The 12,436-nt window shown below is 32.8% G+C and overlaps 2 protein-coding genes across 3 annotated transcripts in view; one reads left to right on the top strand and one right to left on the bottom strand.

Annotated features, from left to right (window-relative positions):
• The window catches only part of LOC122582551 (2-alkenal reductase (NADP(+)-dependent)-like), a 36,816-nt gene that overhangs the window by 5,670 nt on the left and 18,710 nt on the right, over window positions 1-12,436 (bottom strand). Inside the window, exon 7 of the mRNA XM_043754956.1 lies at window positions 11,922-11,928. The gene's annotated coding sequence lies outside the window, so the exon portion shown is untranslated. The remainder of the gene's footprint in view (window positions 1-11,921; window positions 11,929-12,436) is intronic.
• On the top strand, window positions 9,477-11,211 carry LOC122582554 (YDG domain-containing protein At5g47150-like). Of its 2 annotated transcripts, none has more exons than XM_043754960.1 (2): window positions 9,477-9,617; window positions 9,923-11,211. In XM_043754960.1, the coding sequence occupies exon 2, from the start codon at window positions 9,928-9,930 to the stop codon at window positions 10,939-10,941; it is 1,014 nt and encodes a 337-aa protein (XP_043610895.1). In that variant the 5' UTR covers window positions 9,477-9,617; window positions 9,923-9,927; the 3' UTR covers window positions 10,942-11,211. The 2 variants fall into 2 exon arrangements, with proteins under 2 accessions (XP_043610895.1, XP_043610894.1); XM_043754959.1 differs by having other exon boundaries at window positions 9,904-11,211.

The following is a 12,436-nucleotide window of genomic DNA, read 5'->3' as shown; positions in this document are numbered from 1 at the left end:
TGAATCCACACAATAGATACGGTATGTATGTATTATTATTGTATCTTATCATTATCCCCGTACTATAAATCTATTACTCGCATATTTTAGTTTTAAATATTATTTACAGATCAATAGCCACAAATTACAATCAAACTGATGCCATCATAAATCTATTATAATTTTTTTTATAAATTTAAATTTTTACTATACATTTATGATTTGTTTTGAATTTGTTCGGCGTTGAATTTAAAAGATTGAATTTTTTTTTTTTTTTTGTCTTCTACAAAGTACAAACTGCTTATAAAAATGATGTTTGGTCATGCACGCAATGTGTTTGATAAAATGACTCAAAGAGTCGGGGTTTTGATTGTTTTGGTGCTTTTTATATGGGTCTTCAGAGTTGCCACCACTGTTTATAGTTTCTTGATTGATAATTGTTGCCGGGTTGGGAAGGTTCCGCAGCGAGTTGACATCTTTTTTTGAATATCCAGGGTTTGGTTGGGAATCCAATGCGCGTTAATGAAAATGTAAAGCTGTTTGATTGATTTAAAGAAGATTGATATTCTAACACATATGTATTAGGTATTTGGTAGTCATGATAGTTTTAAGGATTTAATTTTAAATCTATTAGGCAATTCTAGGATTTGAGTTCCATAGAGATATTATTGCAAAAATGTTTGTGTCTAATGTAGTTACCTGTAATAAGATCATGGCAATAAAAAGTGTCTGTATATATTTATGTAAGGAGGTGTTATGCAATAAATATTGCATTGGTTTCGTACATAACAAGTTTAAAAATTCGGATTTCATTTTTATGGTTTGGAATTTTTTTCATTTGGCAGGAGAAATTTGAGAAAGGAGACGAGGTGAGTATTGTTCTGTCACATAAGCTAGCAACAGTAAGTTCTTCATTCTTGAACTAGAAGTATCTAGAAACCTATTGTACATGCTACATCATTCATTATTAAATGTTTCAATTTGTGCAGGCAAAAAATGATACAGCACGGCTGGTAATAATCATAGCTGTTATTGTGTAGTCATAGCTGTCATAGTAATTGCTTCACTTTGTATTTTAAGCAGAAGCCAACTTTCTGGCCTCTGCGCAAGAAAGTATTCATAGTATGTTCTAAGTTTCTAAATGGGTTTGAGTCAAAATATTTTAAGTTGCTTTTTTTTATGCATAACTTTTTGTGTAGTGATAATTTTACTTTTCTATGGATATATCTTTAACAATGTTGGTAACCAACGACAATATGTATTATTTTTTCCCAAAACCAAACATATACTAAAAGGCTTCCTATTTAACATGTGTTTAACAAGTGTGATTATGTATTTTATGAGAAAAAAAGTATGAGATTGCAGCTGACTCGGCAGCCACAAGATGTTGATTGAATCAGTATTCATTAGCTGATCCTGTGTTATTGTCTTATTTGTTATGGTGAAATCTATTAGAGTTGGTGGATTTTTTTTTCTTTTTCTTTTGATGCCTCCAACTAGAGTCCCCTAGAACATTATACTTTTAAAATAGATTTTCTGTCGTTTTTGCCTATATGAAAAGTTTTATTGTTTCTGTACAATTTCTCTTGGCTGACTTGATGCGATGTAATGCAAAATACATGATTTTGTTGAATTACATGCGCAGGAACCCTTTCCGGGGTCACTGTTACAACGTGCATCATGAAAATTATTGATCCTCTAATTCGTACTTTACCCTGGTTGTAGTTAGCATGATGCATCTCTTTAAAAGTGACCTTGGTATATAATTTGTAAGGAGTCTAACGTGATAGAAAGTGTTCTATGTATTTATTAGAGTATACAAGATGAGTTGTATTTATAGAAAGTGTGAACTTGGTATTCTTTAAAGATAATATATGGAATTCTATACTTAAAAGAAGACATGATGAACATATGACGTTTCTGCGATACGTTTCCCAACCTGTATTTCAACTAATAAGTTTAAATCTTTGCATATTAGTTAAATTTTGTTAGTGTTCTCTGTGTCTATTTCTATAAGTATTCACAATGGCAAAAGGGAAGTCAGAGGGAGGTGCATTTGTGACAAATGATGGAGATGAGGACCTCAATAGCATTCATCAGCACAAGATCAATAAGGTAATTATATGTCAAATGCTACAGCCTTTCATCGAGTATAAGTTATTCGCACCGAGTATTATTTGCAGAAGTATTTATTAGGCCGTTCCAAGGCCAAAACCATTTTCATGAATTTGTAAACTCATGTTACTTTGCTTAGTATTCAGCATTAAAGTAATATGACCGTGTCATTGAAAATTCTTAGACTTTGCAGGTGTGGGGCATTTGCAACAAGGTGGCTGTGATGGAACAGGGAAAGCTAATGCAGCAAATGTCACTTCCAAGACTCTATTAGCCTTATCCTCTTTAGCTTTGGCTTCGTTTTGCTGTCAATAATTTTTCTACTATAGCACATTGGTCTCTCACTTTTATGTAGAGGTGGAAAATAAATGGTCAAGTTAGTGTAATTGTGTGAGGATCTACTGGTCCACCTATGTCTTCATGTACAGTTTACTGTTTTGTTTTGCAGTTTATTCAGGTTCCAGCATTATTACCGGTCCATCTAACGCGGTATGCTCATTTTATTCGGGTTAGTTTACTGTATTATTATTTATTACTTTAATACTGTATGCTAGGTTCCTTTTAAAAACCAACTGGGTTGGATCAATGGTTGGAGCTTATGCCTCTGGAAACAGAGGTCATGGGTTCGATCCTCATGCCCAGCAAGGCTGGAGGTCCTTTTCTACCTATGGTAGAACCTAGAAGCAGCCTCTCTACCTTTGGTAGGGGTAAGGCTGTCTACATATCAACCTCCCTCATACACCGTCGAAGACGGTATTGGGACCCAAAACCCATGGAAGACGGCATTGGGAGTTACTTTACTTTTACTTTTTTTTTCAGCTTATGATTTTAGTGCTGACCTGCTTGATTTCAGGTCACTCAAACTGTCGGCCTTGGGTTTATATGAATATTTGAATGTCAGACCTTTGTCGTCGAAGATACCATGTGCTTGGGTGCTATGTTGTCTTTTCTTTGCACGTATGTAAAAGTCGTTGATGAGACTAGCCTTTTGTTTGTTGCATTAGTGAATTTAGCCTTTTTCTTAGACAATATACTTTGGTCAGTTGGGAAATATGTTATGAAAGCCTGTTTTTTTTCTATGTTGTTTTAGAATTTGTCTTTTGTTACAAGTATCTTTTAAACAACTAAATTGTTGGAATTTCATACTGTTATTCATAATGAAAGTTTGTTACTATTGTAATCTTTAGGTAATAAAAGCAATTCATTTACTGGAACAAAATGATTACAGATCCTCTTTGTATTTCACCGGCAGATAATTTTAATCGGTTTCTTTTGTTTTTGTCACTTTTAATTTGATTCTTTTTTAGATAACCACACCTCAATTTGACCCATTCATAATGGGTGTGGAAATTACTACCTATTAACACAAGTGTTTGGTTTACAATTATCGTCGTCGCCTCACCTCGCATCTTTCATATTGTCATTACCTTTTAGCCGCTGCAACGCGCGGGCACCGGGCTAGTATTATAAAAGAAATAACCCATTTTATTTATAGAAGTGTTGAAAATATGTAATATTTTCACTTAGCACCCCTTAAAATATTTCCACATACAGTACCCCATAACATTAATGATTAATTTACACTACCAATCCTTTATTCTTTAATATATTTTCATTAACCATTTACATCAATTATCCACACCACCCGACGCCGTCTCCACCACCAACACTCGGCCCCCCACTACAACGGCATTGTCACGACCACCGCCGCATTGCGCGGGTAACGTGCTAGTAGTATTAATTAATGCATAAATTTATGTCTTATATACACTTGTTTCCGAAAGACGGAGCAACCATGTATTTCTTACAACTTTTGGAAAAGTGAAAAGTCAAATTAAGAAAGTGTTTTTAATAAAATTGAAATTTAGCTTCGTAGTTGTTTCCAACCCACCCACCCACCCACCCCCCCCTTTCTTTTGCCCCGTCATGCCACTAGATCCATAATGACCGGCGAACCTTTCTGGACTTCTTTTATATGTCCGAATGTTGAGCCGATATACCTTATTTATAGCCTCTCGGGGATCAAGAATAGGCCTTTCAGAAGGCATAGAAACTACATATGAGGAAGATGCAGATACAGAAAATACGAGTAAGAAAGAAAGAAAAATTGAAAATCAAAATTATATGCATAAAAGAAAGGAAATCATGTTAAACAACTTTTAGGTTAAAGCATTAAGCCATATTTGTCACACAAGATTTTGATAGGTACCAAAAACTGACTTTGCAATGAGCTTTAAACCTTTATAATTCAAATTCAAACGTAGTCACGTGTTTTGTTTAATTTGCTCAAAAATTCTTCCATTAACAAACACATAAATATAAATACTCTTCAATATTTTAAGGTTCGCGCGAGTCCTTGTTCTCGAGCCACTACCACCACTTGCTTCCCAACATTTTTGCCTGAGAACAGCCCCCTGTAATGTTTTTATGTAACGTATAGTTTCTTTTCTAATTAGGGGTATAACTTTTTCCATGAGGTCGGCTCAAGTTTTTGGATAGTTTTGAGCTGAGAGTTTTTTTGAGAGGCTTTTACTTAAAGTGTGTATGAAAAATCCTCCTTTATTGGCTTACTAGATCTGTAGATCATGTCCTGTGTAATGCACGGTTAAACTTTAAAGTAATATATATTAAGTTGATTAAAATTATAATATTTTAAGTAATATTACTTTAAAACAATAATTAACATATATAAATCAAGAGTATAAGTTTATTTAGGTTAATAATCTTTATATCCTTAATCCTGATGCGATGCATGCTAATATATACATTACATTAGATTGATTACCAATATAAGATTTTAATTAAAATTACTTGAAAACAATAATTAACATATATACGTTAAAAGTATTAATAAATATTATATAATAATAATAGCTAAAAGAACTTTTAATGATAATTATATTTTTATTATGCATGTAAAATCTGAAAGGACTATATATAAAGTAGAATAAGAAATAAAAGAGAAAAAAAGCTATAAAAGTGAAGATAGGAAGTTAAATAATAATATAATCTAGTTTATATTATATTTTACGTACAATAATAATTAAATACAAAAAAAGTGATAAGTTACAAAGATTGATAATTATATTATCAATGTCTTTTAATTACTTTTAATATTTACTAAATATCTATCTTAGTTTGCAAAAGCTAAATAAATATTAAGTTAGATCAAGTGATTTATGCATAATATTTAAAGTTAGAGGTCATGAATTATAATCTTATATTTGGCTTTTTAATTTGCTATTTTATGATTGATAAAAAAAATGTCCACGTAGACAAGTGATGACGTGGCAAATGTCTTACATAAGCACTAAAAAATATAGATTTAAATGTCAATATATCTTAAAAAAATATTAAAATTACCAGAAAATGTTACATAAGCAAAAAACTTAGTTGGCACGAAAAGAGGAGTGCCATTTAGAAGGAAAAAAATTATCCTCTCTTAGATATATATAGAGAAAACTCAAAAGAAGTAAACATAAAAAAAAAAGATTTTACAAATAACGGAATAAATATTTTATAGATGACTAAATTTACTCGATTAAAACATTTTTTTTCTAAACCAATTTTTTAGTTGGAGACTCTTTAATTTGCGATAGTGCCATAGTAGGTCAATGTTGACATTTCCATACTCCTTCACTCAGTATATCAGGAACCGTGCTTTGTAGAGTATAGCTTGCACAAAATATATCTCTTACTTAGAGGACATTCAAGAGCCCATTTATCAAACCAAAGTGGTGTACTCTTCCCATCACCAAGTCATGTCCATATATGAGGTCTAATCAAGTCACGAAGTTGCAATATTTTTCTGCCATCCCCAACTAAAGTTCTGGTTCATAGGAACAGCTTAGAAATTGCGTTCTTTCAATCTATACGAGCGAATCCACTTAACCCATAGTGATTCTCTAGGAGTAAGCAAACTCCAAATGTGGTTTACCATAAGTGCCTTATTAAAATTAGCAACTCGCTTAATCCTTAATGCACCTTCTGCCTTCGGAAGGCATAGGTCTTTCCATGCTACTTTGGCTTTACCTCTCACCATGTCGTCATGATTCCATAAAAACTTTTTCATTATGCTTTCAAAATCAACGATAATACTCTTAGGTAGTATACAAACTGATGACCAATATACATGCAAAGATGAGAGAACATAACATACTAGTTGGACTCGTCCTGCAAAAATTAAGTACTTGTTGTGCCTATCAATAATCCGTTTCTCCATACGTTCAATAAGCACCATACAATCTTTATGCGTAGTCTAGTAGTAATAAGTGGAACACTAAGATATCTAATCGGTAAACTCCCTTCTTCAAACAGTAAGTGGAATTCTTAACTGAGTCAGTAACATTGCAGAAAAAAGTTGTGCTTTTTGGCAAGCTCGGAACAAGACCAGACACGTCTATGGATATTAATATATCTAGGTTTACACATATATATGGCATGTCATATATGTGAACTAATGTGACAATCAGTCACGTTACTTGTACTCTATTGTTTTGGGGTATTGTTATAAAATTCATCTTTTACCCCAAACAATAGATGCTTATATTTGAAAGGATCTCAAATTAATTATTCAGAACTTAGGGTTTGAAGTGTAAATAACTAAAACTTACATTATTTAAAATGTCTAATTAAAACTTTTTAATAAAACATAAACATCCTAATTAATTACGATTAATTAACTAAACAAATAAATTAATATAATTTAATTCAATTTATTAAATAATAAATTAACCTAACTAACTATATATATGCGGAATAAGTTAATAAAACAATTAACTAATTAATTTCCTAAAACGATCTATCATGCATGCAATGTAATCGAAAAGGGAATTGGATGGAAACCCTCTGATCCCATGTACCATTTGGTATCCACTAATTCCTTGCCAGACTAGTGTCCAGGTGCTTCTCAACCATTTAATAATCCTCTAATTATCTCAAGTTTTTCTTTGGCAAGACTTGCACCCAAAACCTCCCTTGGAAAGTGACGGCTGGTAGCCACTGGGCTATTACCCAATGGTTCAAGTAATCAACTAATATAAATAAATAAATAAACAAAGAAAAAGACCTAACCTCTTTGTAGAAAACCGGAAACGAAAACTACGTCACGTAGCAGAGCCCAAAGTAGAACTCCTTAGTTCTGTACACACGAACGGATCCTCGCCACTTAGCTAAGTGAGAGCTATAACTTCACGTTATAACAACACCCACCGTATATAAAAATAAATAGAAAAGTTTAGTCGATTCGGTGGAATTCGACTCATGCTTCACAAGAGAGAAGAGAATTATAATTGAAACAAAGGATTTTAGCCTCTATTTGTAAGAAATAGGATGACACAAGTGTCCCTACAAGTTTCAATGCAGGATGAAAAAAGAATTCCAAAAAATAGTTTTTTCCTTCCTTTTTTTTCTTCTCTTTAAGTTCAACCTCACCAAGTCACCATGGGCCAACCTTGCGGCCCATGTGATCGAATAGGTCACTCCATGGTGTGATGGTGCCCGACTCGATTTGACCCATCTTGACCCACTCATCATTTCCAAAACTATTTTTTGAAACTTTTAGTTATTCTCATTTCTAATAGATCTTTTGTCATTTATATGAAGTTCAAACTGAGCCCTTACCATTTTTTATGTGTGATCCTAAAGGTTTATAGATAAATGATCATATCAATATATTAGATTGTTCTCACAGTTTTTTTACAAAAAAGATGATGCCTAGACTTACATAAGTTGTGAGCTGACCTTAAAGTTTTGTAGTTTGGTTTGCAGTGGCATGCGAAAAGTATTTAGCGAATTTAAGTTGAGCTTTTGTAAGATGTAATCGTAATAATGATTGCAACATTTTTACAATTATGATAGCTCAAGTTGAGCTCGTTAAATATTAAAGTCTTGCTAATATTAAGCCTTACCTTATGAGACTTATTGTGTTGTAGAGATTAATTATGCTTGTATTTTGTTCTTTCGTTTAAAGGGTAGTACCGTCACCATGTGAACACATGAGTCTACAAACGTAGGGGTTGACAAAATATACTCGGGTTCGAAACATTGTCAAAAGACAAGAGGAAAACTATATTTGTAATCCATGTGTAAGGATGATAAGTCACTAAGCAGCATGCCATGATGTGCCTATTGGGATTAAAGCGTTCCTAATTATCTATACTCATATATAATAATTATCTATACTCATACATTACTTGTTAATACGGTATATAATAAACCTAATTATTTATACTCATATATAATAATTATCAACCCTATTTTTAGAAATTATTATAAATTGGTTAGATGTAAAAGTACTAAATTACCATTAATAAATAACCCCTATGGAAACAGTTATTACATATTACCAAATTTTCCCTTAATGAATTTAATTTACACTGTGAACTTTTATCTTGCTAATTTACACTCTAAGTCTTTATCTTCTAAAATTTTCCTCTATCACCTTTACATGAACTTATACGGTTACACCACTCGACACCAATTGTCAATATAATCACCACCCGTCACCGACACCACTAAACTATGGTCGTTGTCAACGTTGTCATATTGTGTGGGTAATAGTTTGGTTCAACAATTGTATGATTGTTTAAAATGTTTGTACTTTAGTATTCACTCAAAATGTTTTGAAGTAGGTTAGGCTTTTTCCAACGCCTTTGTTTCTCAATGTTTTCTAAACCTCTTTTTCAAAAAATGGATCATTTCAAAATTTTCTCAAACGTTTCCTTCAGAAAACGTGTTCCTATGTCGTTGTGAGAAAATTCCAGATAAAATGGGTGGGGTCTTAAATCCTTCTCAACCAATAACAATAAACAAAAAGAATTTTTATTTTTAAAATATAATTAAATATTTGAAAAAAAAGTAAGAAAGATGAGAAAAAAGTATGATTGGTAATTATAATTTCTAGATTATGATACGAGAAATAAATAATGTGACGTTGATGTGACAATGGAAAGATGCGGGAAAAAAAGTTTGCGCGTTTGGTTCACAGAATGTTTTGGGGAATAATGGAATCCGTCAAATAAATTGGAATCTGAATGAATGGAAATTGACGGAATGTTTTTGATTTTTTGAAGATTCAAGTGAGGGATGAAATACAATTCCTTCCCCATGTCCAATGAATGGAGATTCCATCAAATGATGGAATGTTTACATTCCAATGGAATGTGATTCTCCAATCTTTAACCAACCAAACACTCTAAGGTATGAAATTCAAATCCAATTCCATCAAATTTTGTGAACTAAACACGACCTTATAACTATTTAAAGAAATAGTAAAGTAATACACGCAAAACTTAACTTTTTCTACTTCCAGTATTTACTAATTTTCAAGTTTCAACTTTTTCAAAGTCTGAACTTTGAAGTTGAAAACCCTTTTTACATCCGGGAATTATTAGTTTTTCAAAATTTGAAGTTGAAAACTTGTTTCACTCATTTTTGAAAAAATTGAATTTTGAAAGCATTAAACTCTCTCCCTTTGCATCTCCATTTCCTGTTTCTAGTCAACTCCATCAGTCCATTTTCATGTAAGCTTTTTTGTCTTAATTTTTTTTTTATTATAGTATATATGTATCTATCATTTCTACTTCATTAATTCATTTGTATAGTTTGAACTTACTTAAAAAGATGTCGTATCAGTACTACATTGTTAATCGTTACATTGTTATATATATATATATATATATATATGTATATTAATCAATTAGAAGTGCCTTACCGGCCACTAGGTCACTTGGAAGATCTTGTGCATTTAGTTACTAGTTTTAGTAATATAAGAATGTTGTATCTATTTTCTCACATTTATAATATTAGGAATCAAATATGGCAATAGTGAAGATGGCTGCTAATCCTGTACGACCAAAAAAACGTCAGTTAGACGATGATATGAAGCTCGGTGAATCCGAAAAACATAAGAAACCAGTGTCTGGACTGAAAAAAAGGACTGGGGTACACGTTATACGAGATTTCCCTCCGGGCTGTGGGGTGATTAAAACCGTTAGTGGTAAAATGGATAGGGGTCCTTTAAAGAGATTAGAAAATGTTGACCCGAAAGTTGGAAAGGCTACGAAACCTGATAGAAAAAAGGATGTGTTTGGGTTAAGACCAGTTGGTAATGTTAAGGTTGGAGATGCTACTTTTGCTGCTAAAAAAGTTGAAGATGTTAGACATGTTGTTATTTCAGAAAAGGAGCGAGTTAGGCGTGAAAAGATTCAAGAGGCGATGAAGCTGTTTAATGAGGTTTATGACCGTATGTTTTTGGAAAATAAAGTGAAGGAGAAAGGCGAAAAGATTGCACATTGGAGAGTTCCTGGAGAGGCTGCTAAGGTAGTGAAAGATAGGGTGAAATGGGTTGATTTTGGGAAAGTGCTAGGACCGCTTTGTGGGGTTCAAGTTGGGGATAAGTTTAGGTTCAGGTCACAACTTCAGATGGTTGGTCTTCATTGTCAACCGCAAGCGGGTATAGATTATACACAGATAAAAGGGAAAATTTTGGCTATTAGTATAGTTGACTCTAATAGTTACTCAAATGAAAGAGAATCGGGTGATGTGTTGTTTTATTCTGGCCAAGGTGGGCTTAAGTTTCTAGGGAATAAGGAGGTACTTCCAGAAGATCAGAAACTTGAAAAGGGAAATTTGGCTTTGAAGAACAGTATGAATGAGAAGAATGTGGTTCGTGTGATTAGGAAAGTTCAAGAGGTTGGGAGGAACGGTAATGCGTTTGTGTATGATGGGTTATATCTTGTGAACAATTTTACTCAGGAGAAAGGCACAGAAGGCAACATGGTGTTTATGTTCCAGTTGAACAGGGTTCCCGGGCAACCTCCATTTCACAAATTTCTTAAAGGCTAGCAGGTCATAACTAATAACATCCTTGCATTTGGATTTCACCTCTTCAAATGCTTTAATATTGCTGATATACTAGTTTGTAGATGAGTATATCATCGTGGTAGCGTTATACTAAACATCTATGTGAACAAATCTCTAGATATTACGGGTAAAATTTGTCTAATATACATGTGTTAGGACATGGTCATGGTACAAATATGTTTATAAGTCCACTTTAGCTCTAACTCTTTGTATTCTTGATGATAATAGTCTGAATAGTGGTGGTGTAGATCATGATTCTAGTTCTGTATTTATTGTAAGTTTAGAAAATGGACCGATCACCGGGTTATAAAACAAGTTGGTGCAGGATCAGGCGAGTTGTGCCACCAAACCTTTCCACTTACAACTTTCCTACGATGATATCACCTGAGTATGAACTTAGGATTCAGATTTTTTCCCCAATACATTTCTGCATTTAAATCAAGAGGAATTTGAAAATTCACCATTTTGGACCTTGCCTGTTCTTGTAAAGTCAAATAAGTTTATTCATTTGTTTCATAGGCATCTTATTATCTTGCTTTCTTTTGGATGATAAATAATGCCTCCGCCAGTTATGCTTACTTGACTGCTTATCTGTTGTTCTTCGGTTAGTGTTCTTTTTAATATTCTAAGCACATACCAAAAAGCAGAAGCTACAAAATGGTAAGTTATTAAGACACATTCTGATGTAACTATATTGTGATTGACTTGAAGGTTTGTGATGCTAATTTCATGTGGATCTAGTGTCCATGATTGACTACCTGAAGCTTTATTTTGTGTCACGACTAAATTTTATTTCTGTTCATTAGTCATATTTATAAATATGGATCCTTTTGAACGTGATGATCTGACGATCAATGAGATCAGTGTCTGAGCGGTCTATTGATGGTTATCTGTTATCTACTTTTCACATTTTACAATAGTTGTATCATGGCATTTACACCAACAGCAATGCATCAATTAGCATGTCATCTTTACTTAAAATACAGGAATGACAAAAGCTCTTATACCTAATTTCTTGTACAACTAGCTAAATTTTACTCCATGCTATGTTATTTCTTTTTAAACATTGCTGCAGAAATAGCTTGAAACAGAAGCCTTAATGTGTTTTGACTGGAATTATAAGAAAAGGTTTTGATTGTGGTTTCAATTTGATCTTTGATGTTCCTGGGAAATTGTATTCAACTACAGTTAGTCAAAAATATCAAAAGAATATGTTTTTTGTTAGGGAAATGCTGCAGCTCAACTCTTCGTACGGAATAACTTTTGTCACTTATTACATCTGGAGATAATACATTTTTGAAGAATCTAACAATCTAGTCTAGACGTACAAAATGTTTTATGTGTTTGAATAAGAAATTGTGTGAAAGTCACTTCCATAGGAATTCTAAAAAACAAAGTTTTTGGCCACATTTGGAAGGCAGCAGCACACTAATTTATTATTATGTTATACATATGTTGAAGATCTCCAATATTACTA

The sequence above is a fragment of the Erigeron canadensis genome, chromosome 9 (assembly GCF_010389155.1).
Source record: "Erigeron canadensis isolate Cc75 chromosome 9, C_canadensis_v1, whole genome shotgun sequence".
Taxonomy (NCBI): domain Eukaryota; kingdom Viridiplantae; phylum Streptophyta; class Magnoliopsida; order Asterales; family Asteraceae; genus Erigeron; species Erigeron canadensis.
This window is presented reverse-complemented; position numbering and strand designations above follow the sequence as displayed.

Excerpts from the sequence above, each read along its gene's own strand:
- LOC122582554 (XM_043754959.1), top strand. The coding sequence starts at position 9,913 with ATGGCAATAGTGAAGATGGCTGCTAATCCTGTACGACCAAAAAAACGT.